The sequence below is a fragment of the Canis lupus genome, chromosome 6 (genome assembly GCF_011100685.1).
Source record: "Canis lupus familiaris isolate Mischka breed German Shepherd chromosome 6, alternate assembly UU_Cfam_GSD_1.0, whole genome shotgun sequence".
NCBI lineage: Eukaryota > Metazoa > Chordata > Mammalia > Carnivora > Canidae > Canis > Canis lupus.
The window spans coordinates 8829335-8856932 of record NC_049227.1 but is presented as its reverse complement, the minus strand read 5'-3'; the positions used below and the strand labels follow the sequence as shown (position 1 = coordinate 8856932).

At 54.2% G+C, this 27598-nt stretch overlaps 3 protein-coding genes across 11 annotated transcripts; all 3 read left to right on the top strand.

Annotated features, from left to right (window-relative positions):
* Positions 1-667: 667 nt before the first annotated feature.
* On the top strand, positions 668-10194 carry SLC12A9 (solute carrier family 12 member 9). 4 transcript variants are annotated; one of them, XM_038539221.1, is made up of 14 exons: positions 668-795; positions 1535-1754; positions 1980-2114; positions 2570-2701; positions 3148-3456; positions 4101-4208; positions 4341-4452; positions 4995-5152; positions 5277-5359; positions 5528-5652; positions 5786-5978; positions 6147-6321; positions 6536-6682; positions 8897-10194. In XM_038539221.1, exons 2-14 carry the CDS (start codon positions 1574-1576, stop codon positions 9787-9789), a joined length of 2751 nt encoding a protein of 916 aa, XP_038395149.1. In that variant the 5' UTR covers positions 668-795; positions 1535-1573; the 3' UTR covers positions 9790-10194. The 4 variants fall into 4 exon arrangements, with proteins under 4 accessions (XP_038395149.1, XP_038395148.1, XP_038395151.1 ...); XM_038539220.1 differs by having other exon boundaries at positions 670-799; XM_038539222.1 differs by lacking the exon at positions 1535-1754 and having other exon boundaries at positions 709-799.
* Positions 10195-10332: 138 nt separating this feature from the next.
* On the top strand, positions 10333-14345 carry TRIP6 (thyroid hormone receptor interactor 6). 2 transcript variants are annotated; one of them, XM_038539234.1, is made up of 9 exons: positions 10333-10745; positions 11054-11131; positions 11218-11343; positions 11631-12008; positions 12301-12394; positions 12504-12673; positions 13400-13578; positions 13843-13963; positions 14075-14345. In XM_038539234.1, the coding sequence occupies exons 1-9, from the start codon at positions 10737-10739 to the stop codon at positions 14204-14206; spliced, it is 1287 nt and encodes a 428-aa protein (XP_038395162.1). In that variant the 5' UTR covers positions 10333-10736; the 3' UTR covers positions 14207-14345. The 2 variants fall into 2 exon arrangements, with proteins under 2 accessions (XP_038395162.1, XP_038395161.1); XM_038539233.1 differs by having other exon boundaries at positions 11004-11131.
* Positions 14346-15230: 885 nt separating this feature from the next.
* Positions 15231-27571, top strand: SRRT (serrate, RNA effector molecule). 5 transcript variants are annotated; one of them, XM_038539225.1, is made up of 20 exons: positions 15232-15521; positions 15789-15928; positions 19665-19793; positions 20045-20191; positions 20425-20637; positions 22527-22696; positions 22829-23013; positions 23199-23297; positions 23382-23499; positions 23684-23841; positions 24524-24585; positions 24688-24766; positions 25024-25212; positions 25531-25704; positions 25795-25948; positions 26234-26427; positions 26592-26748; positions 26943-27032; positions 27150-27273; positions 27375-27571. In XM_038539225.1, exons 2-20 carry the CDS (start codon positions 15807-15809, stop codon positions 27448-27450), a joined length of 2640 nt encoding a protein of 879 aa, XP_038395153.1. In that variant the 5' UTR covers positions 15232-15521; positions 15789-15806; the 3' UTR covers positions 27451-27571. The 5 variants fall into 5 exon arrangements, with proteins under 5 accessions (XP_038395156.1, XP_038395153.1, XP_038395155.1 ...); XM_038539227.1 differs by having other exon boundaries at positions 15233-15521; positions 20449-20637; XM_038539226.1 differs by having other exon boundaries at positions 15233-15521; positions 20449-20637; positions 26931-27032.
* The last annotated feature ends 27 nt before the right edge of the window (positions 27572-27598 follow it).

Sequence of the window (27598 nt, the reverse complement as noted above, 5' to 3'; positions counted from 1 at the left end):
AGGTGGTGCTAATGTTGGTGGTACCTATAAAGAGTGAGAAGGGGAATCCCATCTCCCGAAGTTCACAAGTCCTGTCATCTCTGCTAGAGGGGACAACGCCACGCAGGGAGGCCCGAAGGCAGCGGGAGGACACTGCGGCCCGACGGTGGCCTGCGCAGTCCGGGCTCGCCGGGATCAGCGGCCGATGGCTCCCTCCGATGGCGGACGCCGAGAGCGCAGCCGGTGCACGGGACCGGGCGTGAGGGGCGGGCCTCCGTGGTGAGAGGGCTGAGGGCTGAGGCCGGTACCCTAGAGACATTCCCGGGTTCGAGAGGCTGGAGGAATAGGATTCCGGAAGGCGCCGAGCGACGTGGCTCCATGTTCCCGGCGACGCACCTGGGCCAGGTGTCACGGCCCCGCCCACCTGCCGTTGCCTTCTGCGGTCACCGCACGTCCCTTTCAGTGGCGGCTCCTCCCGAGCTCGGGAGCTTGTTGCCACCGGGGTGATGGGCCCCTTAGGAGCCGTGGCCTACACGGTGGGCTCAGGGGCGACCCAGGGGCGCATCCCCGGCGCACGTGGAGCGGGAGCCCGAGCCGCCTCGGCCCGGGGAGCCCAAACTGGGAGGAGCTTCCTGGGCGCGCCCACGGGGCGGGGCTGGGCCCGGGGACCAATGGGGCGCGTGGGCTGGGGGGGGCGGACTCCGGGCCTGGCATCCCGGTAGCTGCAGCTGGCTTTTCCGGCACCCGCGCCCCCTCGGCAGATAGCGGACCCCCTCCGGCTCTCGGGGATCGCCCCCGGGCGGCTGAGTCCTCTGGGTGGGTGAGTGAGCGCCCTGCCGCACCCGGGCTGTGGGGATGCGCCTGGCCGGAGAGAAGCGGATCTCGGCCCCCTCCAACCCGCCCCGGGAGAAAGTGGGCAGGCACCGGTGGGGAGGGGGGAGGACCCACCTTGTGTTGCTGGCCTGTGTCTTTGTTTTAGTAGTCGAGGGGTGTGTTTGGGTTGGTCGAGATTGGAGGGCGTCTCGTGTGAGTGGGAGGAATCTGGTGAGGCTGGGGGGAGAGGGGCTGGTTTGAAATGGACTGAGGGAGAGGATTGATGGAGGGCAGGGCTTTGGAAGATTTGGAAATTTCGCGTTGCCTTGGGTGAGGTGATCGCTTGGGGGAGGTGGGAAGGGGACAGCTCAGGACTCTGGAGGAGGAGGTGAGGAGGGTTTCCTGCCCGGAACTCACTTCCCTTTTTGGGGGATTTGTTTTCCTCTTGCAGGGCTAGTTGAAAAGGAAGAGTATCTTTGCCTCTTCCGAAAGCCATTGCCATCCCTAGTCGCAGGGACATGGGGGGATGGGGTGGTCCCCAGGAGCTGGGAGGAGACTTGGTACCCAAATGCTAAGAGTGTGGAGTCTGTCATGGTCCAGGGAAGTGGCAAGGACCAGTCTGTCCCTCAGGAACTCTCTGAGTTGCAGCTCTCCCTTTTGGGGAAGTTTTCAGGTGTTTGGTTAGAGATGTTTTGAGAGGCTCCATGGAGATGCTTTCCATTAAGCAAAGTGTCTTCTGCAGGCCTCAAGACCCATTGGTGGCTTCTGCGTGCTCTCTGCCATGGCCAGCGAGAACTCTCCCCTGCTGGCCTACCGGCTCCTGGGAGATGAAGGGGTTGCCTTCTCTGCCAATGGGGGCGGGGGCGCTGGAGGGGCATCGGCCCGGAAGCTCTCCACCTTCCTGGGTGTGGTGGTGCCCACTGTCCTGTCCATGTTCAGTATAGTTGTCTTTTTGAGGATTGGTGAGTGGGGTGGTGGAGCTTCCTCAGGGGTACAGTGGAGTGGGGGAGGGGTGGGACTGGGATGAGGTGGGGGAAGGGTCCTGGGAGAAATGGGTGGATGAAGGGCTTGGGGAGAGGGCTCCCCATGGCCTTGTGTTTAGCTCTGGCCCTGCAGGTAGCTGATGACCAGTGTGGTGCAGGGATGCATGAGCCACCCTCTGACCTGCTTTGCCACTCCTGTCCCAGGGTTCGTGGTGGGCCATGCTGGGCTGCTACAGGCTTTGGCCATGCTCCTGGTTGCCTACTTCATCCTGGCGCTCACCGTCCTCTCTGTTTGTGCCATCGCCACCAACGGAGCTGTGCGGGGGGGTGGAGCCTACTGTATCCTCCAACACTGATGGACTGGGGTCTGGGCTCTTCTGCCTGGTAGGGAGGAGGAGGGGCAGGGGCAGGGCAGAGGGAGGCAAGTTCTAATGAATGTTCAGCAGGCAGGCTGATATGAGGAAGGTGACCAACTTGGCCTTACGTTTGTTAGTGCTAGTCTCCTGTCCACCAGGTGTCTTCCCAGCTGTCATTTTGGTTCTCCCAACAGTCTTGTCAGTTAGGTAGTTCATTTTAACAGAAGAGGAACCTGGAGCTCAAGAGTATTCGTGACTTGTGTAGAGCCACGTGGTTTGGGAACAGCTGTGCTCGGCCAGCTTGACACGGGGGACAGTCCTGATGAATTCCTCTCCCTGGGGGAGACAGGGCTGCAGAGTGCTTTGTGCCCAAACCCTTTGTCCTGCTCCATTTCACTCTCTTTTCCCTTAACACTCACCCCCTGCTTCCACTTGTAGTCATGATCAGCCGGACCCTGGGGCCTGAGGTTGGGGGCAGCATCGGCCTCATGTTCTACCTGGCTAACGTCTGTGGCTGTGCCGTCTCCCTGCTGGGGCTGGTGGAAGCTGTGCTCGATGTCTTCGGGGCTGGTCTGTGCTCCAGGCGGCTCTGCGGGTTTGCAGGGTCCAGGGATTCTGGGATCATGAGGGAGAGAGCCCTCTTTAGAAGAAAGGCAAAGTGGTCCATGAGCTTTCTTGAGTTCCTCCTGTGATTCCAGTCTCATGTGGACATCTGAAAAGATTGTCCTGGCTCAGAGGCAGCTTACCATCTGGTTGGGGAGGCCACACTAAGACGCCTAAAGTCAACAGAGCGAGATTGGTGGTATCCACCAGGGAGGGGTAGGATGCTGGGGGTACAGTGGAGTTGGGGAGTGGGAGAGATAGCCTCTGAGGACAGTGGGGCCAAAGAGGGGGTTTGTTCCTGCTTTGATTCATGGTTGGGATCCCTCCAGGGGGTCTAGTCTTTTTTTGGGGGGGTCTGGTCTTTTTTTTGGGGGGGGGTCTGGTCTTCTAAGTCTCTTCCTTCTTCTTTGTAGACTCCTCACCGTCCAGTGGGCTTCAGGTCCTGCCTCAGGGCTACGGTTGGAGCCTGCTCTACGGCTCCCTGCTGCTGGGCCTTGTGGGTGGGGTCTGCACACTGGGGGCTGGACTCTATGCCCGTGCCTCCTTCCTCACATTCCTGCTGGTTTCTGGATCCCTGGCCTCGGTGCTGGTCAGCTTTGTGGCTGTGGGGCCCAGGAGCATCCCCTTGGCCCCTCGGCCTAGCCCCAATGGCTCCTCCCCACAGCCCCAGGTCGGCCACTTCACTGGCTTCAACAGCAGCACTCTGAAGGCCAACTTGGGTGGTGAGCTGGGCACAGGGGTGACAGGGTTCTTGGGGTAAGGGGTAAGCCTGTGTGTGGGCCAGGCCCTTGGGATCCCCAGATGAGAACAGATATCAGAGAGAATCAGGGGCAGAAGGTCAGATCTCAGAACAGTGCAGGTTATTTAAGATCTGGATAGTGTGTTTGGCCCAGTAGAGTGCCAGAGTGACCACGAGACGGTTCCTGCCTTAGAGGAACTTTTTTAGCTGGAGAGATAAAACGGACATTCAGGAAATAATTAAATAGCACAATAAGACCGAGAATGATGCAAGTGGATGAGAATCAGGCGAGGAGTTGGGAGGAGGGAGGTCTCCAGTATGTGCTGGAGGTGGTTGGAGGTGGGTTGGGGAATTCAAATAGGAGTGAGAGGGAAGGTATCTCAGGTAGGAGCAAGGGTGAAAGCTGGGAGGGAAGAATAAAGAGAATGAGAGCTAGAGGGGGGCGGAGAAGGAGGTGATGAGGCCAGCTGAGCCAGGGCCAGTGGTGGGTTGGAGCCAGGGTCTTGGGGAGGGCAGTGGGGGATGCATGGGGGTTTGGGGCATATGAGGACAGGGTGGCAGGGCCAAGATTGCTGAATCCCTATGAGTGATACCAATGCCCTCTCCTCCTTGGGAACTATCCCTCAGCTGGCTACGCCAAGGACTACACCACGGGGGCCATGATGACCTTTGCCAGCGTCTTTGCTGTTCTCTTTAATGGCTGCACAGGCATCATGGCGGGGGCGAACATGTCAGGTGAGAGTCCCTGCCTGACGATGCCTGGGCCTGTGGGGTGGCCACCCCGTGCCCCTGTGGGAGTGCTCAGAGCTCCAGGATGTAGGGGATGGTGGGGGGCTGACATCTGCCCTTCTGTTCCTCTCCCTCCAGGGGAGCTGAAGGACCCCAGCCGGGCCATTCCTCTGGGCACCATTATCGCCGTCACCTACACCTTCTTCATCTACACCCTGCTTTTCTTCCTCTCCAGCTTCACCTGTGACAGGTGCCTGGGGAGGGGCCAGCCAGGTGCTCGAGGGGGTGGAGTGGGGCGGCAGAATGAGGCCGCCACACTTGAATCACCTAGGGCAGCAAAACCTGGGGGGCAGGCACCCCAATTGTCAGGGTGCAGACTGTTTTTCCCACTGGGAGAGAGAAGGAGCGGCCACCGCCACTGATGGGGACAGCTGCCTAAATGCTGGTAGCAGGCCCGTGGCCAGTATTTGCTGTGTCCCTCGGACTGTTGTAAGTGCTTGGCTTGGGGGTGGGGGATGGCTCTCTAATCATTCGGCATTTCCATAAATATTTGGTTTCTTGTGCTGATACTGTTAGGAACGTCCACCACGTGATTAAACCCAAAGTAGCCCAATGATAACCAGCAAATACCATGTCTTTCCCTCTGGGCACACATGATGTGGTACAATGGGCTTTGAGATCGGGGCTGGGTCAGTTGAGAATACCCAGCTCTTCACGTAGAGTCAGCACTTCTCTCACAGAGGCCCTGGGATGGATGCACATGTTATCCTGTCCTCCTCTCCCTCCCTCCAGGACTTTGCTGCAGGAGGACTACGGGTTCTTTCGTGCCATCAGCCTGTGGCCTCCACTGGTGCTGATCGGTATCTATGCCACATCGCTCTCAGCCTCCATGAGCTCCCTCATCGGGGCCTCCCGCATCCTCCACGCTCTGGCTCAGGATGACCTCTTTGGTACGCTGTCACTTCCTCCTTCACCTGCTCTGAGCTCCCACGTGTGCTACCCCACCCCCCCCATGTCTGTCTCAGTTTCCATTTGGTCCAGGCTGATGTGTCTGTCACATTTCTATTTGCACAGGAGTAATCTTGGCACCGGCCAAGGTTGTGTCTCGGACAGGGAACCCGTGGGGGGCTGTGCTCTATTCCTGGGGCCTGGTACAGGTAAGCCTTCCTTTCAAGCTGTCCTTCTCCTTCCTCTAAGCCCCTCCTGGTTCTGCTCCCAGGACCAGGAGGGGCTTGGGGGTGGGCTGGGAGAATGAACGAAGAGGCAGGACGCATTGGCCTTGGGGAGGGGATGCATGAATGCCCAGACTCTTGGTCCACGTCTAGCTGGTACTCTTGGCTGGGAAGCTGAATACACTGGCTGCTGTGGTCACTGTCTTCTACTTGGTGGCCTACGCTGCGGTGGACCTGTCCTGCCTAAGCCTGGAGTGGGCCTCGGCCCCCAACTTCCGGTGAGAGGAGAAGATGCCTGTGTCCCTGCAGACAGAGGGAGGAGTGGGATGGACTCTGTCCAGGGGGGTGGAGGTTGGAGATAGAGTGGAGTGGCAGGCCCTGAGCACCCTTCCTTCTCTCCCCCTCCCCCAGCCCCACCTTCAGCCTGTTCTCCTGGCACACCTGCTTGCTGGGGGTGGCCTCCTGTCTGCTCATGATGTTTCTCATCAGCCCTGGGGCTGCCGGCGGCTCCCTGCTTCTCATGGGCCTGCTTTCTGCCCTGCTCACAGCTCGAGGAGGCCCCAGCAGCTGGGGCTACGTCAGCCAGGCCTTGCTTTTCCACCAGGTTGGGAGCCTTGGGAAAGGGAGTGGGGAGGAGCCAGTTTGGGAACACCCCTCTCCCCCAAGTAGGCCTCCTTTTGCCGTGGCTAGAGTCAGGGTTTTTGTATGAGAGGTAGTGAGTGGGGGCTGCCCCCTTGAGCCCTTCCTTTCCATGCCTCACCCCTGCCCTCAGGTGCGAAAGTACCTGCTCCGGCTGGATGTCCGGAAGGAGCATGTGAAGTTCTGGAGGCCCCAGCTGCTGCTTCTGGTGGGGAACCCCCGGGGTGCCCTGCCTCTGCTGCGGCTGGCCAACCAGCTCAAGAAAGGGGGCCTCTATGTACTGGGCCATGTCACCCTGGGAGACCTTGGTGAGTCCCCCTCTGTCCTCCCACCACCCCCAGCTTCCTTTGTCTTTCATCTCAGATGCTCTTGGTATTTATTCTTTGGGTCCAGAAGCCTCATGTTTCTTCCCCAGTGATGCTTCCAATCTTCCCAGACCTTTTTCTTTGGCCCGTTTGGGATTTGGATTCCAGGAGATAGTACATGGGTTTGGCTTACATCTGCTGCATCCTGTCTCTGCAGACTGCCTGCCCTCAGACCCTGTGCAGCCCCAGTATGGGGCATGGCTGAGCCTGGTGGACAGAGCCCAAGTAAAGGCCTTTGTGGACCTCACCCTCTCACCATCTGTACGCCAGGGGGCTCAGCATCTGTTGCGGATCTCTGGCCTTGGTGAGCTACTCCTCCCTGGGTCCCCTTGGCCCGCTCTGTGGCCCCTTTCAATCTCTGGTACCATCCCCCTGGAGAGTAAACCACAGATTGGAAAGCCCAAAAGGAACTCGGGGTCTAGTGCAGATAAGATGCTGTGCTCAAGTTCAAAGATAACAGATAGTGTGTGATAGTCTTGGAGGAGATGCTTAAGGACTGGAGATGGGTGCCATGGAGACTGTTTTTTTTTTTTTTTTTTTTTTCCTGACCCCAAAATTAGAGTATAAGCTCTGAAGAGCATGTTGTATTTCTGGGGACAATGGGAGAATTATTTGAGGCTCGGGGGTTGCTCTATCACATCTAGGGCAGATAATTTCTAGCCATCCGACTTCAAGACCACTATGCACTGATGTGGCTCTTGACAAGATGGTATCTCAGCTGGGGCTTGGAAAGGGCAGAGAAGGAAGGCGTGGTATGACATGGCCTCCGGAGACCGCAGAGGATGCAGAGGGTTTGTGGGGCCAATACTTTCTGAGTGAGTGGGATTCCCTGCCTTATTACTCTGCCTCAGTGCCAAGGCCTCCAGCCTCAAACCCCAGCCTCCTGCAAATCCGTGCTGGGCTGCCACCTTCTTTCTCAGTCCCAGGCAGGTGACAGTTTCCTCCCTGAGTGCGTGATTCCTTCTCTGTTCAGATCTGGCTAAGGTTCAAGTGTTGGACAATATTCTGTTCAGAGTAAACCAGAACCCTGGATGATGCTCAGGAAGGGGTGACTAGTTTAATTTGCAAGATCTGCTGGAGTTCCCACCTGCAGGGGTGTTCTAATAAGTCAGGCATTATTAGATAGACTCTGAAGCATCTGAGACCCCGGTCTCTTCTCAGACCCACCTTTTGTGGGGGAAGCTGTGCCAAGAGACCACGACTTCAAAAAAAAAAAAAAAAAAAGAGACCACGACTTCTACCATATTTATCCCGAGGAAAAATGATTCAAATGAAAGGAAAGGATTTCCTCTAAATAGTAAGTCTTCTTGGAGTGCAGAACTTGATTTATTGGTGGATTTTGAGCAACCCATTCGTTTTACGAGAAAAAGCCTTAGGCAGGATCTCAGAGTCTTTCTGTAAACTCAGCCCTGTTAAAGTGAGCCTGGGGGGCCAGTTATCCAATTTCACAATCAAAAATTTAAAAACCAGGGATCCCTGGGTGGCGCAGCGGTTTGGCGCCTGCCTTTGGCCCAGGGCGCGATCCTGGAGACCCGGGATCGAATCCCACGTCGGGCTCCCGGTGCATGGAGCCTGCTTCTCCCTCTGCCTATGTCTCTGCCTCTCTCTCTCTCTCTCTCTGTGACTATCATAAATAAATAAAAATTAAAAAAAAAAATTTAAAAACCAGGAGCTGTCAGCAGGGACTTGGGGCACTGTGTTTGCTACACACACACACACACACAGGTTCAGAGGCTCAGAGAATGGGCTCTGGTGATGGGCACACTGTGTATACCTGTGGATCCCAGTATCTACCAGCTATGAGCCTTGGGGCAAGTGACTTCACTGCTTTGTGCTTCAGGTTGCTCATCCGTGAAAGGGGTGAGTAAAGAGTGTCTACCTCACAGTGTTGCTTTAAGGATCAGATGAGTTAAAACACAGTGCTTTCAGCAGGACCTAGCTCTTGGTTAGTGTGCAGACCGTAGCTGTTTCTTCCCCAGGGACCATGCTTTGGACCCGCCATCATTAGGGCCCTGCAGTGGTAAGAACAGACCAGGCCAGTTCTCATCCTCCCCCCAGCGGAGTCTGGGGTGCTGTTTCCCTGGGGGATGAGGCCACAAGCTTGACTATTGCTTGCTCAGGGGGTCTGGTCTACCAGTGGAGTCAGACCCTCATCTCCCATCATGAAAAAGAAAGGTGTGCTGCGAGAAGCTTGGGGTGGAGGCATCCTACTGCCATGGTCCAGAAGTGCTCATTAGTTAAGAAGAATTGCTCCTAAGGCAAACTTTGCGTTACGTTTAAGTGGGGGAACATTAGTCATGCAGTTACAACAAATAAAAGTATACAAAAGCATTAAGGAAAACTAAAAGTCATTATGCAAACGTGCAGCCTGGAGAGCCCAAGCACTGTACAAATGCCATACCTGATGGCTGACGTGTGTCGCTGTCAGCGTGTGCAAGTGGGTGCGTATTCGCGTGGTGTAAACTCAGCCTGTGAGTCTGATTCCTGTCTCTTCCCACCTCCCCCTCTCTGCTCCCAGGTGGCATGAAGCCCAACACTTTGGTCCTAGGTTTCTATGATGATGCTGCACCCCAGGACCACTTCCTGACAGACCCGGCTTTCTCCGAGGCTACTGATGGCACCCAGGAGGGTGGGTCCCCAGCCCTGAGCACTCTGTTTCCTCCACCCCGGGCTCCTGGGAGCCCCCGGGCTCTCAGCCCCCAGGACTATGTGGCCACAGTGGCAGACGCCCTCAAGATGAACAAGAATGTGGTTCTGGCCCGGGCCTGTGGGGCCCTGCCCCCGGAGCGGCTGAGCCGGGGTTCAGGGGGTACCTCTCAGCCACATCACGTGGATGTGTGGCCTCTCAACCTGCTGCGGCCCCGGGGTGGGCCTGGCTACGTGGATGTGTGTGGCCTTTTCCTGCTGCAGATGGCAACCATCTTGGGCATGGTGCCTGCTTGGCATAGCGCCCGGCTCCGGATCTTCTTGTGCCTGGGGCCTCGAGAGGCCCCCGGGGCGGCTGAGGGGCGGCTCCGGGCACTGCTGAGCCAGCTGAGGATCAGAGCCGAAGTACAGGAGGTGGTGTGGGGTGAGGGGGCTGGGGCTGGGGAGCCGGAGGAGGAGGAGGAGGAAGGAGACTTTGTGAATGGCAGGCGGGGAGATGCTGAGGCAGAGGCCCTGGCATGCAGTGCTAACGCCCTGGTTCGGGCCCAGCAGGGGCGCGGCAGAGGAGGCGGGCCCGGTGGGCCTGAGGGTGCGGATGGCGAAGGTGGGCCTGCCACAGCCCTCACTTTCCTATACCTGCCTCGGCCGCCCGCCGATCCTGCCTGCTACACTCGCTACCTGGCGCTCCTGGAGACTCTGACCCATGATCTGGGCCCCACGCTACTCATTCACGGAGTCACCCCAGTCACTTGCACTGATCTCTGATGCCCGGGGCCTGGAGCAGAGGGTGCCCAGGTCCGGTGACCTGCTTTGATCAGTGGATGCAGAAGGGAAGGGCAGCCTCCCGCCTGCTCCACGTGTGGGGTGTGGAGCCCTGTGGAAGTACTAGGGGATCCTGGGCTGGGGCACCCCTCTGTCCCTGTGAGAGGGGCTTTAGTGCACTAATGCAGGGCAGCTGTGTCCCCACCACGCTGGGGGAGAAAGGCAGCAGCCCTCCCCACTGGCCTCCCTTCCTTCACTGGTGCCTTGATGGAGGCTGGGTCTCTGCTTTGACTCTCGGCTACCTCAGTCTCCCCTTGCCCAACAGACTCGCAGACCCCTGAGGTTGTGATGTTTTTGTTCTGTTTTATTTTTCTAACCGCTGAACGTGAATAAAAGACCAAAACACTATGGGCTGGCCTGGCTGAGCACTGCTAGGGGCGGTAGGTGGGGCGGGAAGAGAGAGATCTGGTTGGGGGAGTGTGGGAAAGAGCCGCGCTGGAGCGCGTCCCAGCGGCGAGGTGGCCACGTGCGGGACTTGGGGCGCCAGTCTGGGGGAACGAGTGAAACGGAGGCAGCCTTGGAAAGCTCTCCCTGCTCGGCGGGAGGGGGCCGACTGGGGGAGGGACGGCAGTTTAGGGCCTAGGGGGCCACGTGACCCTCCCCCAGGAATGTGGTGACGTCACCGGGGGCGTGGCTGTCCCCAAAATTGGGGAGGAAGGGGAAAAAAAAGGCCAGAAAAAGTTTCTTTCCTGGAGTTCCAAACGAGGTGTGGGACAGAAGAAGGGGCCAAGACCAGAGTCTTGGGGCTACGTGGGGCCTGACCGCTGTCTAGAGTCTCCTGATCCCGGCCATGTCGGGGCCCACCTGGCTCCCCCCAAGGCAGCTGGAGCCTGCAAGAGCCCCTCAGGGGAGAGCACTCCCCCGAGGTGCCCCGGGGCCGCCGCCAGCCCATGGAGCAGGTAAGGCAGCCCCAGTGCCGCCAAGGAGGCCACTGGCCATTCTGAGCTCACCTTCGCCTTCTGGTTCCTGCCTCCTGCCCCTGGCTTGTCCCTGCCACCCCTTCCCTGAAGCCCTTCCGGCTTCCTGCTCCTGCTCTGTTCTGGGACTCCAAGTGTGGGGGGGGAGGGGAGAAGAGTGACCCATGAGGGCGGCCTCCATAAGTGTCACCCTCCCCTCCTTCCCCATCCCCACCTTGGCTCTCTTTTCCCTCACCCTAGCACATCAGCCCCACCCCAGGGTCAATTTTTGCCCCCTCCCATCTGAGCAGTGTTACCAGGCCCCCGGGGGACCAGATGATCGGGGGTTCCCCTGGGTGGGGTGCCATGGAGCACCCCAGCGCTCACAGGTGAGAATTGGAATTGGGAGTGGGTGGGAGGTGGGGGCACCCGGGGCAAGTGACTTGAATTCTCCCTGCTTTTTCTTCATCTCCAGGGGCTCCCCCCAGACAGGGGGGCCTTGCGTCCAGGAAGTCTGGATGCCGAGATAGATTCGCTGACCAGCATGCTGGCTGAGTTGGATGGAGGTCGTGGTCATGCCCCACGGCGGTCAGACCGGCAGGTGACTTCCCTGTCCCACCCCTGTTCCTTGTCTCCTGCCCTCTTCCACACTCCCCATCCTGGTCCTTTCCCTAGATTCTCAACCTGGTACCCTTCACCCTTGCCCCCATGTGTGATACATGCAGGAGTATCACATCTTACTAGATTGTCAGCCTCTTGAGTGCTTGTCAAAGACCAGCACTACCTTGGGGACACACACACACACACACACACACACACACACGTGGGAGGGCCCACAAGTGTGTGTCCTGGAATGGGCCTTCTCACTCCTGGTCTGTTTCTCCCCAGGCTTATGAGCCCCCTCAGCCCCATGCCTACCGCACAGGCTCAGGCTCCCTGAAGCCGAATGGAGGGGGTGTTCCTATTCCTCCCCAACAGCTCTCAGCGTCTCCCTATGGGGGCCCCACTCCAGCCTCCTATGCTACAGCCAGCACCCCCGCTGGCCCTGCCTTCCCTGTGCAAGTGAAGGTGGCACAACCAGTGAGAGGCTGTGGCCCTCCCAGGCGGGGGGCCTCTCAGGCCTCCGGGGCCCTCCCGGGCCCTCACTTTCCTCTCCCAGGCCAAGGTGAAGTCTGGGGGGCTGGCTATAGGAGCCACCATGAGCCAGGGCCAGGGGTTAAAGAGGAGGCTGCAGGAGGAGGAAGAGGAGGCGCGTATGGGCCCCAGGTAAGCCCTAAGTATTGGGATGTGGGGTCCTCATGGACAACTGGACACTGATTGGGTGGGGTGGGGAGTCCTGGGGTGTTGGAGTTCTGGGTCCCAGGGATGTGGCGCTGGTCAGGAAATAGAAGAGGGAGGTGCTGGAGCTGTACACTGGCTCCTGGAGGTGCACCCCTGGGCCCCGGGCTGAGACCTCGTCAGATGAGCTTTCTGCTTGGAACTGCCTGGTCCCCTTCAGGAAAGTCTGACAGCATAGGGAGCTGGAGGTAGGGCTGAACCCCTGACTCCCCCCTTTCAGGTCCCCCTGAACCAGCCTCCTGAGGAAGAGCTTGAGAGGCTGACGAAGAAACTGGTGCATGACATGAACCATCCTCCCACCGGGGAGTACTTTGGTGAGCTGACCTGAGGTGGGAAGGGGGGCAGGGGACTGGGGAGTCAAGGGGACAGCGAATCCACCTTCCATTCTGCATGCTTATTGACCCTGTCCCTCCCTGTCCCCAGGGCGGTGCGGCGGCTGTGGGGAAGATGTGGTTGGGGATGGGGCTGGCGTTGTGGCCCTGGACCGGGTCTTTCACGTTGGCTGCTTCGTGTGCTCTACATGCCGGGCCCAGCTTCGGGGCCAACATTTCTATGCTGTGGAGAGGAGGGCGTACTGTGAGAGCTGCTATGTGGTGAGTGGGTGTGCTGGGGGTGGCCTGGGTGCTGGAGTCTGTAGCAGGAGGCAGGAGGCTTCCATCTAAGGTAGCAGGAGGCAGGAGGCTTCCATCTAAGGTGGAAACTAGATGTCTAAGCACATGAGAGGGACAGAATTCAAAGGTGGGGGATGCCTGGGTGGCCCAGTGGTTGAGCATCTGCTTTCGGCTCAGGTGGTGATCCTGGAGCCCTGGATTGAGTCCCGTATTGGGTTCCCCCCAGGGAGCCTGCTTCTCCCTCTGCCTATGTCTCTACTTCTCTCTCCGTGTCTCTCATGAATAAATAAATAAAGTCTTAAAGGAAAAAAGAACTCCAAGCTGGGGGACTAAACTGATGTGTAAGAAGGAAGGAATTGGGAAAGTAGTGAAATTACTGGCTGCTGGAGGGAAAGGACAATAGTTCCTTACAAATGTGAGAGGAGGAGGAAGAAGAGGAGGAGACCAGACTTATCTTGAGTTAAGGGAATATGTTAAATTTCCACACTGCTGCCCCTGTGAAGCAGCTGATACTACTGTAGGAAACGGAAGTTGAGACTGGATCACTTCTGTAGGAAGCTACAGTGCTGGGACTTAGATCTGTTCAGGGCCACTTTTCACTGAATCCCTTGCAGGCTATAAAAACAGGTGGGTAGGCCAGCAGGGTGCCTGCCAGCCACCGGACCTCCTCAGCCCTGAACTTGCCACCCTTCCTTTCTAATTCGCTAGGCCACCCTGGAGAAGTGCTCCACATGCTCCCAACCCATCCTGGACCGGATCCTGCGGGCCATGGGGAAAGCCTACCACCCTAGCTGCTTTACCTGTGTGGTGTGCCACCGTGGCCTCGACGGCATCCCTTTCACAGTGGATGCCACCAGCCAGATCCACTGCATTGAGGACTTCCACAGGTCAGACTGGGTCTCCCATCTTTCTCGAGACATCTGACCTTCCCCATCTTCTTCATTTCTCCTTTATGTCCCAGTACCAGCTTCTCCAGTTTCCTACCCCGGACTTTGTCTTTCTTGTTACCGTCACTCTCTCTTGTGAGAGCCAAGACCATCCATCCCTCTGGCCTCTCCCGTACCCTTGCATAGCCCACCTTCTCTGGGCTGCACTGTTAGTCCCCTCCAACCCAGGGGCTTGACAGCCTCCGTTGTTCCCTTCCACCCCAGGAAGTTTGCCCCACGGTGCTCAGTGTGTGGTGGGGCCATCATGCCTGAGCCAGGGCAGGAGGAGACGGTACGAATCGTTGCTCTGGATCGCAGTTTTCACATTGGCTGTTACAAGTGCGAGGTCAGGGGGCCCCGGCAAGGGGAATGGGAGATTCTTGGGGTCTGGGGTGCTGGGAATGGTAGAACCCAGGGCTCTGGCCCTGATAGAAAGCTCTTGCTTCTGTCTTAACAGGAGTGTGGGCTGCTCCTCTCCTCCGAGGGCGAGTGTCAGGGCTGCTACCCGCTGGATGGGCACATCTTGTGCAAGGCGTGCAGTGCCTGGCGCATCCAGGAGCTCTCAGCCACTGTCACGACCGACTGCTGAGCCTTCCCAGAACCACCTGTTACGTTTTCCCTTCCCATCAACTACCCTCCCTGACATCTATCCTGACAACTGTGTCACCAAGTACTGTCTCTTCTTCCTCCAATCATGAAATAATAATCCCTCAAGAGTTTACAAAACACTTAAGTGTATTGTCTCATCTGATTCTCACAGCAGCCTAATGCAAACACATTTGTGGTGACTGCGTTTTTACAGAAGCGATCTCAGGTTGCATGGTTTCCTAATGCAGTACCAAGATCAGAACCCGGGTCTCCCTAGACCTAGATTTTTGCAACTCCATTCTACACTCTTGCAAACGTGGTGTAAAGACACCCTTCCTCTCCGTGCTTGGAGTGAGGCTGCAGCATACTCCAAGGAGGCGGCCTTCCCTGTTCTTCAGCCTGGACACTCCACTCCCTGATCAAGGACTTGGTGTTCTCTCCGGGGGTGGTGGTGCGTTTTCTCTGGCGCAAGCCGGTCTCCGCCTGTTGATCAAGACCTCAACCTATAAGCTATCCCAACCAACTACTGGTTGGGGATAAGACAGACCTGCCGCCTTCGCCTCTTACGAAGAACAGCAGTAACAGGGTTTTGCAGGTGGTTAAATACCGAGGCGGCAATAAAGCTTGGGTCTCTGGCGCAGCACAAAATGGTGGGAGATGCTTTAAAATGGTTGCTCTATCCCGCTAAACGCCTGCATTCCCCAGCTCCCTGCCCTGCGCCAGAAGCAGGGGAAAGCAGCCCCACATGAGGGCAGGAGGCGCCCCGAGCTGGGTGGTCGGGGGGCAACAACGGGACACGAACTGGCTCAGATCCCCAGATCCCGGACACATCAAGCCAGAGGACGACCTTCGACCTCCGCGGGAGAAAGTTCTTTATACGCCCAGGGGCCCTACCGCCCTTCCGCGGCCTCGTTGGGTCCGTCTAGGCTTCCGTAATCCCTCCCGTCGGCGCAGTTTTCGTCCCTGAAAGCGCGCGAGACTTCCGAGTCCCCGCCCCCCTTCCCATCATCCCCCAGGGCTACCAGCCTCTCGCCCTGCCTGCGCTTTAAGTTCCAGTTCAGGCCGCGGGGGAGTAGCTTGTGGTTGGGGCCTCGTTCCGCCGGTGACGCAGGCGCTGCGCGAGCGGCGCGCGCCTACCGCCCATCCTCGGCTGTCCCACTTTCTCTTCGTCTCCTTGGCCTCCTCGCTGAGAGCCCCGCGTCTCCCTCTCGCCGTCCGCGCCGCCCTCACCGCGCGCGCGAAGCAAGAGGCAGGCCCAAGTCTCCTGGAAAACTAGCCTGCGGGAGCGCGAGGCTAACGGCCGCGACCGCTCCCAGGTGGGGGAGGGGCGGGGCCTGGAGAGCCGGGGCTGCGGCGGCAGGGCGGGAGCGGGTTCGGGCGGCCGGCGGGCGTGGGCTGGGAGACCCCGGGCGCCAGTGGAGTGCGGGGGCGGTCCTCCTGTGCGGGCGGCGAGCTCAGCATGGCGCGGACAGCGGAAGGCTGGCCTTTGCGGGGGGCGGCGGGCGTGCTGCTCCTGAGCGGCTCCGGAGCCTTTCTCCCCTCGTCATTGTTCCGCACCCTGACCACCCATGTCCGGGCTCCAGGTCCCCTCAGAGCGCGCCATGGGTGACAGCGATGACGAGTATGACCGAAGGCGCAGGGACAAGTTCAGAAGGGAGCGCAGCGACTACGACCGTTCTCGGGAAAGAGATGAAAGACGTCGAGGGGACGATTGGAATGACCGGTGAGACTTTTTCTCGGTTTTGCCCCCTTGCCCCGTTCTGTGGCTCTCCATTCTCATTGCATCATCGCCTTTATTAGTTTTATAGGGCGAACCGCATGCAGTCGTTTATACTGGACCGTTGCGCTGTTGGTTAAAGAGCTAGACGTGGCTCCATTTTTGAAATGTTCACAAGGTCAAAGCAATAGACCTAACAGAGTTCGGGAAAAAGTAATATTTATATTTGTATTTAAGATGCATGCGTTTTATTGTTTGTAAGTTACACATCTAAAAGGTTGATTCAGAGAAAGTAATGTCTTAGAGTTGACTCCACTGGAGAGATTGTCAGACCAGACCTGTTTCCCGGCAGAATACGGTTGTATTTCTTGTGGTTGTCTTCTGTAAAGTCAGAAAGTGTTTGTTGGACAGGTAAGGTTTAGTTAATTGATTAGGTTTGACTCAGCTAGTCGTTAGCTTTCTGGGATGTTCTTGAGTTAAATATCATTAAGGTATTTCCGATGAACTAATCAAGATCAGAAAAACTGGAAGATTTTTTTTTTTTTAATTGAAAAGACATCACAAATACCAGCAATATCAGTGCTGATGGCACTTGATTTGGAAACATTACAGAATATTTTGAAAAATGAGTTCAGTAAAGCATTCAATCTGTATAGCCAATGTATTTCTTCACTGCGGAGATTATGTGGCACTTTTTTCCCTTGATGTTTTCTAAGAGAGAAAAAAAATCAAAAGTGTTCTGAATTGTGAAGATGGGTAAGAAGTGGTTATCGTGATTAAATAATTTATAGTTTAGGGCTTGGAGTGGGGGGAAAAATGGCCTTGGGTGTGCTGCCGTTGAGTATGTATGAGAGATCATCATAAAGATGGTTAAGTGTTGAAGGAGTAAATCTAAGGGAGGGAAGTAGTGGTGGAGGTGATATGTCAAAGAGCATGAGAGGAAGGTGACACTTGGAAAGATGACTAGGAATTCCCCCAGGCACAGTGGAGTGAACACTTTGGATTTGGGGACATAATATTGTGTGCAGAAAGGAGCCAATATTCTAATTCTTATTTATTTACTTTTTTTTGGTAGTGGTTCTCAGCCCCCCCGCCCCCCGTGGCTCAGTCAGTTAAGCATCAGACTGTTTATTTTGGCTCAGGTCATGATCTCAGTGTTAGAATGAGCACTGGGCTCCATGTTGTTCTTGGAGCCTGCTTAAGATTCTCTCCCTCTCTCATTGCCCCTTCCTTCTCCAAAGAAAAAGTAATTAAGTACGAAAACTTAAAACCATGATAGTACCAAATGCCAGCAAAATGGAGCATTTGGAACTCTCATACACAGAAGTGTGGTCCACAGACTAAAGATCTGCGATGTTAGAACTGATTTTTTTTTTAAAGGTTTTATTTATTCATTAGAGAAACAGAGAGAGGCAGAGACCTAGGCAGAGGGAGAAGCTGGCTCCCTGTGGGGAGCCTGATGCCGGACTCATCCCAGGACCCTGGGATTACAACCTGAGCCAAAGGCAGATGCACAACCACTGAGCCAGCCAGGTGCCTCTAGAACTATTTTTATAGCAGCTTTAAGGTAGTATTTTTTTCACTGTGTTGACATTTGCATTGTTGATGTCATAGTATTGGTGGGAAAACTGCTGGTGTCTTAGTACAAATTAAGGCAGTGACACAAGCAGTTTAAAAAGAAAAAAAAGCTGGTTTCACTTAATGTCCTTAATGAAGCAGTACAATTTTTAAATTTTATTAAGTTGGATACACACGATGAATAGGAAGTATGCATAGAGCACTTATATCACATTTGGGAGTACAGTGGTTTTTTTTTTTTTTTTTTAAGATTTTATTTATTTATTCATGAGAGAGACACAGAGAGGCAGAAACACAGGCAGAGGGAGAAGCAGGCTCCATGCAGGGAGCACGATGTGGGACTCTATCCCAGGACTCTGGGACCACCCCCTTTTTTTTTGGGGGGGGGGGACCACCCGTTGAGCTGAAGGCAGGCACTCAACCCTTAAGCCACCCAGGTGTCCCCAAACTGTTAATTCTATATGGGTATTCGATATTTTCTTGGAAACAGACTAAGACTCTATTACTCCAAAGAAAATTGTTAGTTTTGTTGCTAGTGAGGAAGTGGATGGAACTTTCCAGTGAAAACTAGAATTTTGGAAAACTTGTACCTGTGATTTTGACAACTGCTTATTACTTTAAGACTCTTTTGATGAGATAGGTAGTGATATTAACGAATATATTTTGATACTGTATAATGAGAAATGTCAAGAGCCACTCAAAGAGCAAGGTTAGAACAATGGATTTAAATGTAGTGGAGCACAGAACGTTCACTGATACTCAGATTCAGTGCTGCAATTTGCCTTTAAGAAACTTGTTGGGAAGCCTGGGTGGCGCAGTGGTTGAGCGTCTGCCTTTGGCTCAGGTCATGATCCTGGGGTCCTGGGATGAGTCCTGCATCAAGCACCCTGCCGGGAGCCTGCTTCTCCATCTGCCTATGTCTCAGCCTCTCTCTCTCTCTGCATGTCTCTCATGAATACATAATATCTTTAAAAAAAAAAAAAAAAGAAAAAAAAAACCTCTCGTCATATCTTGGGTAGTATCAAAGAATATCCCCAGGTACCTCAAAAGACTGTTGATGAAAATATATCCTTTTCCAGTTGTGTATCTGTGAGGCTAGATTTTCAAACAACATATTACAACAGATGAATGTAGAATATGAAAATTCAGCTGTTTGTATTAAGTCAGGCCTTAAGAGGATTTGATAAATGTAAAAAACAATGTCACTTTTCTCATTAAAAGAAAGTTTTTTTGGAAATAGATATTTTTTTATAGAAAAGATGTAATTTGTGTTGATATAGAAGTTTAAAATTAGTAGGTTTTTTAAAAAAAAATATTCATGAGGGACACAGAGGCAGAGACATAGGCAGAGGGAGAAGCAGGCTCCCTCTGGGGGAGCCTGATGCGCGGGACTCATCCCAGGACTCCAGGATCATGGCCTGAGCCAGAGGCAGATGGTCAACCACTGAGCCACCCAGGCGCCCTACAGTAATTTTAAAGGATGTGAGGTGGGGGTGGCAGTCTCAAGACCCGAAGTTTGAAAACCATTGGGCTATAGTAAAGGATGTTTTTTATTTGGTTAAGGTTGGAATGGTGGTGGCTGGTAACTGGTGGAGGGACTGGAATGACAGCAGGAACCAAGGTTTTGAACAGTGTTGTATACTGGTATTTAGCAAGGAAGGACATGGCATGATGATATTTGTGTTTGAGAACGATCACTTTGACAGAAGTGGTAGGGACCATAGATGAGTACACCAAATGCTATAGTTAAAGGAGAAATGACTAGGGTCAGGGCACCCAGATGGGGGCAGTTTGTGGACAGGGCAAGTAAGAGAACAGCTTAGATAGGCTCTGAGGCAGAGGATTAGCAAGCCAATAGCCCACATGAATAGTGAGAGTGACACTTGATAAGTTAGATATCTGGTTATGGTTGATGTCCTCGCTCTTGGGGAAACCAGAGGAGGGAAGCAAGCTTGGGCTCGAAGTGGTAGAAGTAGTAGCTCTGTTCTAAGATGTTGAATTTGAGGTGGCCATGGCTGGCTAGTTGGGGATTGTAAGAGTCTTTTTCTGTTTAGAGAATAATTTTGTAATTGTAAGCTTTTAGTTTGGTGTCTCAAGAGAGGAAGGGCCTGTGCAGGAGCATGACCAGCTTTATCTTCTTACTGTTACTCATTCTTATTGCCAGAGAGTGGGACCGTGGCCGGGAGCGCCGCAGTCGGGGTGAATATCGGGACTATGACCGGAATCGGCGAGAGCGCTTTTCTCCTCCGCGCCATGAGCTCAGTCCCCCACAGAAGCGCATGAGGCGAGACTGGTGAGGTGGCAACAGTTTCTCTGGCTTCTCTCCTTAGCCTCAGTTCCACCTGCCTGGCTCTCTTTCTTCACTTCCGTTGAGGACTTTGTCATTTCCTTTTCTCGGACTTCCTGTAAACCCATCTTTTTTTGATCTTTAAACCCTTGGGTGAGAGACCACATTGCATATTCCCCTTCCTCTGCCCCATCCTCCTTCGTGCTCTGGAGACATGATTCCCTTCTCTGTCTGACTTTTGTGTCCCTCACCCTCAGGGATGAGCACAGCTCTGACCCATACCACAGTGGCTATGAGATGCCCTATGCTGGGGGGGGTGGGGGCCCTACTTATGGCCCCCCTCAGCCCTGGGGCCACCCAGACGTCCACATCATGCAGCACCATGTTCTGCCTATCCAGGCCAGGTAAAGACCTGGGTTCTGGGGTTCTTGGGAAAAGGGAGATGTTCGGTTTGGGGGATGGATTGGGGTTGCCAAAGACCGTGGCTGGAGCCAGGGAGTGGGTTAGGTACAGAAAGGAGTGCCTATGTAGGGGGGTGGCAGTTGGTGCTGGGGGTGGTGTCCATGGTGAGCAAAGGAAGGGGGCAGCTGGCTACCTTGGCCCCCCCATCCCCCCACCCTCTTCCCCCACAACCAAGACTTCCTGACCGGGCCCCCCCCAGGCTGGGCAGCATCGCAGAGATTGACTTGGGTGTGCCACCACCGGTGATGAAGACCTTCAAGGAATTTCTTCTGTCATTGGATGACTCTGTGGATGAGACAGAGGCTGTAAAGCGCTATAATGACTATAAGCTGGATTTTCGAAGGCAGCAGATGCAGGATTTCTTTTTGGCTCATAAAGATGAGGAGTGGTGAGTGCCCCTATTTTCCTGCTGTCTGTTGCCTAGCATGTTTTCCCTGGCCCCGCCAGTGGAGCCTGCAGCCCTGTCCTCTTCCCATTTTCCCCAATCCAGAACTTCCTGGGGGTGGGGGATGGGAAGTACAACAGCATTTGCTGATGGGTTCTCCTCCTCACTTCAACGTCTGCCACGGCCTCCCACCCCACCTTGCTTCCCCTCTGTCCTCAGTGAGTGGGACATCTCCAGGCAGCTGGCCAGAGCCACCTGTTCCCTTGGGGCAGCAGACAGACTGCTTCCCACTTGCTGGTATTGGGTCATTGTCATCCCTGATCGCCGGGACCCTGTGTGGCTGTGGTGTTCTCCCAAAAGCAACGAGTGAATCCAGACAAGAAAAAGCAAAGATCTCAGGGTCGTTTGACAGAAAAAGAATTTTAGTTTTTTTCCTTTTGTGGATGTTTTAATTTTAATCAACCATCTTTTCCCCCCTTCCTGCTCCTCCTCCTCCTCATCCTCTTTCTGCTCCTCCTCCTTGAAAAGAGCCAGAACTGGGAACTACACCCGCTCATCGACGGAGCTCGGAGCAAACCCACCTCCACCCCCACCATACCCAGCCCATACATGAGCCCCCTGGGCTGAGCTGCGCTGCCCCGGCCAGGCAGACAGGCAGGGCACTGCTGTGCACAATGCAGCGGTTTAGCTGAATGTGATTGCTCAGGCAGCTAGTCAGTCAGGGCCCCCACCGCGGAGTCCCGCGGGGGTGGGGCATCTGGGCCGGGACGCCCCAGCCAGGAGCCAGCCGGTGGCCCACCTGCCAGCATGGGCCCTGGGCGCGGCTAGTTAAATCTTGAGCTCTGTTTGACCAAGCAGCCAAGGTAAAGATCCTGGAGGTGATGCCTGCGGCTTTCCTTTCCTCTCACGCTCAACTTGTGGTTCTGTTTTGTCTGTCACTGTCCTCTCTTTCTTCTTTCTCTGTGTCTTGGTCTCGTTCTCTCATGTACCTTTCATTCTTTCTTGGTCCCTGTACTTGCTCTTTGCCTAACACTTGTTTCCTCCTTTTTTTTTTTTTTTTTCCCCCATTTTCTTTGGCCTTTAGTTTTTCCCTTTGTTTTCAATTTCTGGGACTTTGTCACACTTTCCCTTTCTGTTTTTCTCATACTCTTCATTTTTTTTGTTTTTACCCCCTCAAGGTCCTATTTTAAATGTTTCCTTTCCATGCTCCACCCTAATCCTGCACCTCTTTTCTCTCTCTCTCTCTCTCTCTCCCTCTCTCTCTCTTTCTCTCTCTCTCTCCCTGTGGGCAGTACCTGAGGTTATAAGGGCACTTCAGTTTCTCCCTTTGATCTTTCCCTGTCCCTTCACCATCTGCTTTTCTTCCCAAGGGGGGAGAAAACTTCTGCCTTTTTTGGCTTTTCCTATCAGTGCATTTCAGGTTTCCCTCTGTCTTCCACCTAGGGATGGAGGGAGTTGGTGGGAGCAGTCCTGTTAATGACTAGCTCTTGGGTTGGCAAGGAGAGGGAGGTTCTCTGGGATCTACTATTTCCTTAGCCTTCCTCTTGGAAGCTTTGGGAAACTACAGTTTTTTAAGTTAGTGTTTCCCAGAGACACAGGGCAATCATTCTGCCTCTCTAACCCTGGCCTTCCCCTTTAGTCATGGCTTTTCCCAAATCCAGAGCTCTTAGTTCCTGGCTCTCCCACAAATCTTCTCAGAGCATAACCTCTGGTTCCTTTTGGGGGTATTGGGTGGTTCTAGTGTACCCTTCTCCCCAGTCTTTCTGCTTTCATGGTTTTTTGTGGGTGTGAGAGGATGGGGGCTAAGCCCTGACTTGCCTGGGCCCCTCCCCATGTCCTGGCCCTGGCATCCAGTGACTATTTTGTCTCTTCCCTCCCCACTTCCTTCCCAGGTTTCGGTCTAAGTACCACCCAGATGAGGTGGGGAAGCGTCGGCAGGAGGCCCGGGGGGCCCTGCAAAACCGACTGAGGGTATTCCTGTCCCTTATGGAGAGTGGCTGGTTTGATAATCTTCTCCTGGACATAGACAAAGCTGATGCCATCGTCAAGATGCTGGATGCAGGTATGTGGATTTGGGAGGGGAAGAGGGTGTCTGGTGACCCAAGATCTTGGTTTGGAAATAGAAGTCAGTTGATAAGCAAGAGGCTGAAGGCCAGGACCCTAGGATTGTGACCTCTGCTCCCTTTGTTGGTAGCTGTGATTAAGATGGAAGGAGGGACAGAGAATGATCTGCGCATCCTGGAGCAGGAGGAGGAGGAGGAGCAGGCAGGAAAGCCTGGAGAGCCCAGTAAGAAAGAGGAAGGCCGGGCTGGACCAGGCCTGGGGGATGGAGAGCGCAAGGCCAATGATAAGGATGACAAGAAAGAAGACGGCAAACAGGTCAGAGTGCTGGGCTCATTGGGTGCTGCCTCTGAGTTCCTAGGGAGGAGGAAGGTGCAACTTCAGTGGTCAGGGGGCCTGGTGGGTTGTGTGCTGGGTCCAGGAGAGGTGGAGGGCTAGGGAGGGGGCCCTCTGATAAAGGTTGAAGGGGAGATGGACATCCCCGGGATTGTCTGTACCTGCAGGCTGAAAATGACAGTTCTAATGATGACAAAACTAAGAAATCTGAGGGTGATGGGGACAAGGAAGAGAAGAAAGATGACTCTGAGAAAGATGCCAAAAAGGTAGGGTATCTCTTGCCAGGCGGTCATTGTCAGATCTGGGGTCCTGGTTATCTGACTCCCCTCCTCTTGCTGTGGCTCTCACAGACTAGCAAGAAGCGGAACAGGAAGCACAGTGGTGATGACAGCTTTGATGAAGGCAGCGTGTCAGAGTCCGAGTCAGAGTCAGAGAGTGGCCAAGCTGAGGAAGAGAAGGAGGAGTCTGGTAGGTTTTATCTTCTTTTAGTTCATTCTCTTCCTATTGAATAGGGGTAGGGGAGGTGGGAGTGGGCAAAATTGATAAGGGCCGGCCTTTGGGACATGGGGGTGGGGGGGGAGTTGCACCACTTCTTTCTTTCCCTCCAAAATCAACAATAAATATTCACCAACTTCCAACACTTCCTGCATAGAAGAGGCACTAAAAGAAAAGGAGAAGCCCAAAGAAGAAGACAGAGAGAAGCCTAAGGACACTCCTGGGTTGGAATGTAAACCTCGGCCCCTCCATAAGACTTGCTCCCTCTTTATGCGCAACATCGCACCCAACATCTCTCGAGCCGAGATCATTTCTGTGAGTGGGAAAAAGTGGTACTGGCTGCAGGAATGGCATATTTGGTAGCAGGGAAGGGGAGCTGGTGAGGCGGGGGTAAGATAATATGGTTCTGCTTCTAACATATACCCATTTCTCTAACAGGGAAGCCTCTTCTCGTGGGCCCTTTGTGGGCTGGCCCTCGATTATACCATTTGCTTCTAAGTGCTTTTACTCTTTAAAAATTTATTCATGAGAGACAGGCAGAAGATAGAGGGAGAAGCAGGCTTCCTGCAGGGAGCCAGATGTGGGACTTGATCCCAGAACCCCGGGATCACACCCTGAGCTGAAGGCAGATGCCCAACTGCAGAGTCACACAGGCGTCCCTTAAGTGCTTTTATGATTATTATTTTTTTAAAGATTTTATTTATTCATGAGAAAGAGAGAGAGGCAGAGACACAGGCAGAGCGAGAAGCAGGCTCCCCACAAGGAGGCAAATATGGGACTCAGTCCCGGATCCTGGGATCACACGCTGAGCCAAAGGCAGGTGCTCAACTGCTGAGCCACCCAGGCATCCCAAGTGCTTTTATTATTAAGCCCTTTATTGGTTTTTCCTTACTTGAAAGATTCACAGGCATTTCTCAGGGTTCTTAGGACACAGGGATTGGAAGAAGTGAGAAACGCTGAATTACTCATTGGGGTTTCTGTTCCTCTGTTTTTCCAGCTTTGTAAAAGATACCCAGGCTTCATGCGTGTGGCACTGTCAGAGCCCCAGCCTGAGAGGAGGTGAGGAATGGAGATGAGAGTGACCCTGTATACCTTGGAAATAGGTACAGGGGGAGGCTAATGGCCAGTATCCCAGGGTTATGCTGACCGTTTCTTCTGTAGGTTTTTCCGCCGTGGCTGGGTCACCTTTGACCGCAGTGTTAACATCAAAGAGATCTGTTGGAACTTGCAGAATATCCGAGTAAGTGCTGGGACTGGGTTCTCTGTAATGTACGTCACCCGATTCTTATTTGATTCATTTGTTGTGCTCCCACCCATCTGTTCAGTCTGCTCACATTAACTGTGTACTGGTGTCTGGCCTAGGTGCTGTCCCTGATAAGACCCTCCTGGTCCATGTTCTTGGGGAGCTCATGTTCTAGTCACTGGTCTTGTCACTAGGGCTAGTCCCTTGAGCTGCTGCTTCTCGGGCACATTTGGTGAGCTCTGTGTTCTCTCTAGCTCCGGGAGTGTGAGCTGAGCCCTGGTGTGAACAGAGACCTGACCCGTCGAGTCCGCAACATCAATGGCATCACCCAGCACAAGCAGATAGTGCGCAACGACATCAAACTGGCCGCCAAGCTGATCCACACGCTGGATGACAGGACCCAGCTCTGGGCCTCTGAGCCTGGGACACCTCCTCTGCCAACAGTCAGTGACTCCCATGGAACTTTTTAAAAAGCAGCCAATACCATATCGTCTATGATAGGCACCTCTGGTCTTGTCAATGTCTTGTAGCATTGACCCCCAGTTCTTATACTCTGTGTCTGCGCAGATACTCCAGCTTCCAACAGAATGGACTGACATTAGTTATGGTTTATTGGCTAGGATAGAATAAATAAAAGATAAATAATGAAGCAGTATTAACAGGCCAAGTGAACCCTGGATTCCTTTCTGCTTTAGCTTCCTGGGCTACCTGCCTCAAGAGTTTTCTCTGCTTCACTTGCCATTCTTCTTTCTCTCTACCAGAGTCTGCCCTCCCAGAACCCAATCTTGAAGAATATCACTGACTATCTGATTGAAGAAGTGAGTGCGGAGGAGGAGGAGCTGCTGGGGAGCAGTGGGGGGGCTCCCCCTGAGGAACCCCCTAAGGAAGGGAACCCAGCAGAGATCAATGTGGAGCGAGATGAAAAACTGATCAAGGTACCAGCAAGAGCAGGCGGGCAGGGCCCTGGCTTGGGGCAGCAAGGGGGTTAGAAGAGTATGGTGAACTCAGATTTTTATTTCCCTCAGGTTTTGGACAAACTCCTTCTCTATTTGCGCATTGTGCATTCCTTGGATTATTATAACACTTGCGAATACCCCAATGAGGATGAAATGCCCAACCGATGTGGCATCATCCATGTTCGGGGGCCTATGCCGCCCAACCGCATCAGTCATGGAGAAGGTGGGCTCCCAGCTTCCCCATTTCTGATTCCCTTTGGTTTCCCTTTCTTCTCAGCTGCCTCTGGTCTTAGATCTGTTCTGGTAACGGTGCCTTAACCACCCTCTCTTTTTTTTTTTCCTTAGAATTTAAAGTAATCTTTATAACCCAAGGTGGGGCTAAAACTCACAATCCTGAGATCAAGAGTCACATGCTCCGACTGAGCCAGCCAGGCACCCCTTATCCCTTCCTTGTTTCTTGCTTCTAATTCCCTTCTCCACCCCACTGTTCTGTGTTCCCAAACCACAGTGCTAGAGTGGCAGAAGACGTTTGAGGAGAAGCTGACTCCATTGCTGAGTGTACGGGAATCTCTTTCCGAGGAAGAGGCTCAGAAGATGGGTCGCAAAGACCCTGAGCAGGAAGTGGAAAAGTTTGTCACCTCTAACACCCAGGAACTGGGCAAGGATAAGTGGCTATGCCCTCTCAGTGGCAAGAAATTCAAGGTCTGGGATGTTAGGGAGTTCTGTGTTAGAAGTGTGGGTGGAGGGGGTTGAGCCAGGAAGCCTCCTCAGGCCTGGGGTCAAATTGGCTCTGGAAATGGTGGGCTGGGAGGTTAATTATCCCTTCCACATTGGTTGCTCTGCTCTGACCCTCTTTCTTTACCCAGGGCCCTGAGTTTGTACGCAAACATATCTTCAACAAGCATGCAGAGAAGATTGAGGAAGTGAAGAAGGAAGTGGCATTTTTTAACAACTTTCTCACTGATGCCAAGCGCCCAGCTCTGCCTGAGATCAAGCCAGCCCAGCCACCTGGCCCTGCCCAGAGTAAGATACGATCCATGAGGGTCTGCCACATTCCCTCTCCTTTGACTATTGAAGGACTCCTGGTTCTTATATCCTGGGATTCTCTGAAAACTTTCTATCCCACTCTCAGGAAGTGTTTCTAAAAGCCAGTTGTCATTCCCCATCTCCCCCTCCCGCAGTAATTCATGTTCCTGTCCATGTTGTACTCCCCCCAGGCCTGACCCCGGGACTCCCCTACCCGCACCAGACTCCCCAGGGCCTGATGCCCTATGGTCAGCCCCGGCCCCCCATCTTGGGGTATGGAGGTAAGTATAGGGGAGATGTGAAAGGGCTTAGTAGTGACTGAGGGCTGGGAGAAAGGAAGCTGAACCCAGGTAGAATTGAGGTCACAGGTTTCAGCTCAACACTGATCTCTTTCATAGCTGGTGCTGTACGCCCTGCAGTCCCCACGGGAGGGCCTCCATACCCTCATGCCCCCTATGGTGCTGGCCGAGGGAACTATGATGCCTTCCGAGGTCAAGGTTATCCTGGGAAGCCTCGGAATAGGTGAGAATGAGCTAAGATGTTCAGACTTTCCTTGCCCCCTTCAGGCTCCCATTCAGAGAGCCTTAACTCTCCTCCCATCTTAACTCTTTTGTATCTCACAGGATGGTCCGAGGAGACCCACGGGCCATCGTGGAATACCGTGACCTGGATGCTCCAGATGATGTGGACTTCTTTTGAGCCATTTACTTTTCCTCACTCCTGGTATCGTCTAGAATTGTGACTGCCTCATCCCATCCAGCTGAGAATTTTTTTGTACGTCCAACCCTACTGCCAATAAAAGCACTTCCATAGTGATTGATTTATACCTCCCCAAATTCTCCCAAAG

Excerpts from the sequence above, each read along its gene's own strand:
- SRRT (XM_038539224.1), top strand. The coding sequence starts at position 15,807 with ATGGGTGACAGCGATGACGAGTATGACCGAAGGCGCAGGGACAAGTTC. Across the intron at positions 24,767-25,023 it reads GGAACTTGCAGAATATCCGA|CTCCGGGAGTGTGAGCTGAG; the intron begins GTAAGTGCTGGG and ends TGTTCTCTCTAG. Across the intron at positions 25,213-25,530 it reads GGACACCTCCTCTGCCAACA|AGTCTGCCCTCCCAGAACCC; the intron begins GTCAGTGACTCC and ends TCTCTCTACCAG.
- SLC12A9 (XM_038539221.1), top strand. The coding sequence starts at position 1,574 with ATGGCCAGCGAGAACTCTCCCCTGCTGGCCTACCGGCTCCTGGGAGAT. Across the intron at positions 1,755-1,979 it reads AGTTGTCTTTTTGAGGATTG|GGTTCGTGGTGGGCCATGCT; the intron begins GTGAGTGGGGTG and ends CTCCTGTCCCAG. Across the intron at positions 6,683-8,896 it reads GTTGCGGATCTCTGGCCTTG|GTGGCATGAAGCCCAACACT; the intron begins GTGAGCTACTCC and ends CTCTGCTCCCAG.
- TRIP6 (XM_038539233.1), top strand. The coding sequence starts at position 10,637 with ATGTCGGGGCCCACCTGGCTCCCCCCAAGGCAGCTGGAGCCTGCAAGA. Across the intron at positions 10,746-11,003 it reads GCCGCCAGCCCATGGAGCAG|CACATCAGCCCCACCCCAGG; the intron begins GTAAGGCAGCCC and ends CCCTCACCCTAG. Across the intron at positions 12,395-12,503 it reads TCCCACCGGGGAGTACTTTG|GGCGGTGCGGCGGCTGTGGG; the intron begins GTGAGCTGACCT and ends CCCTGTCCCCAG.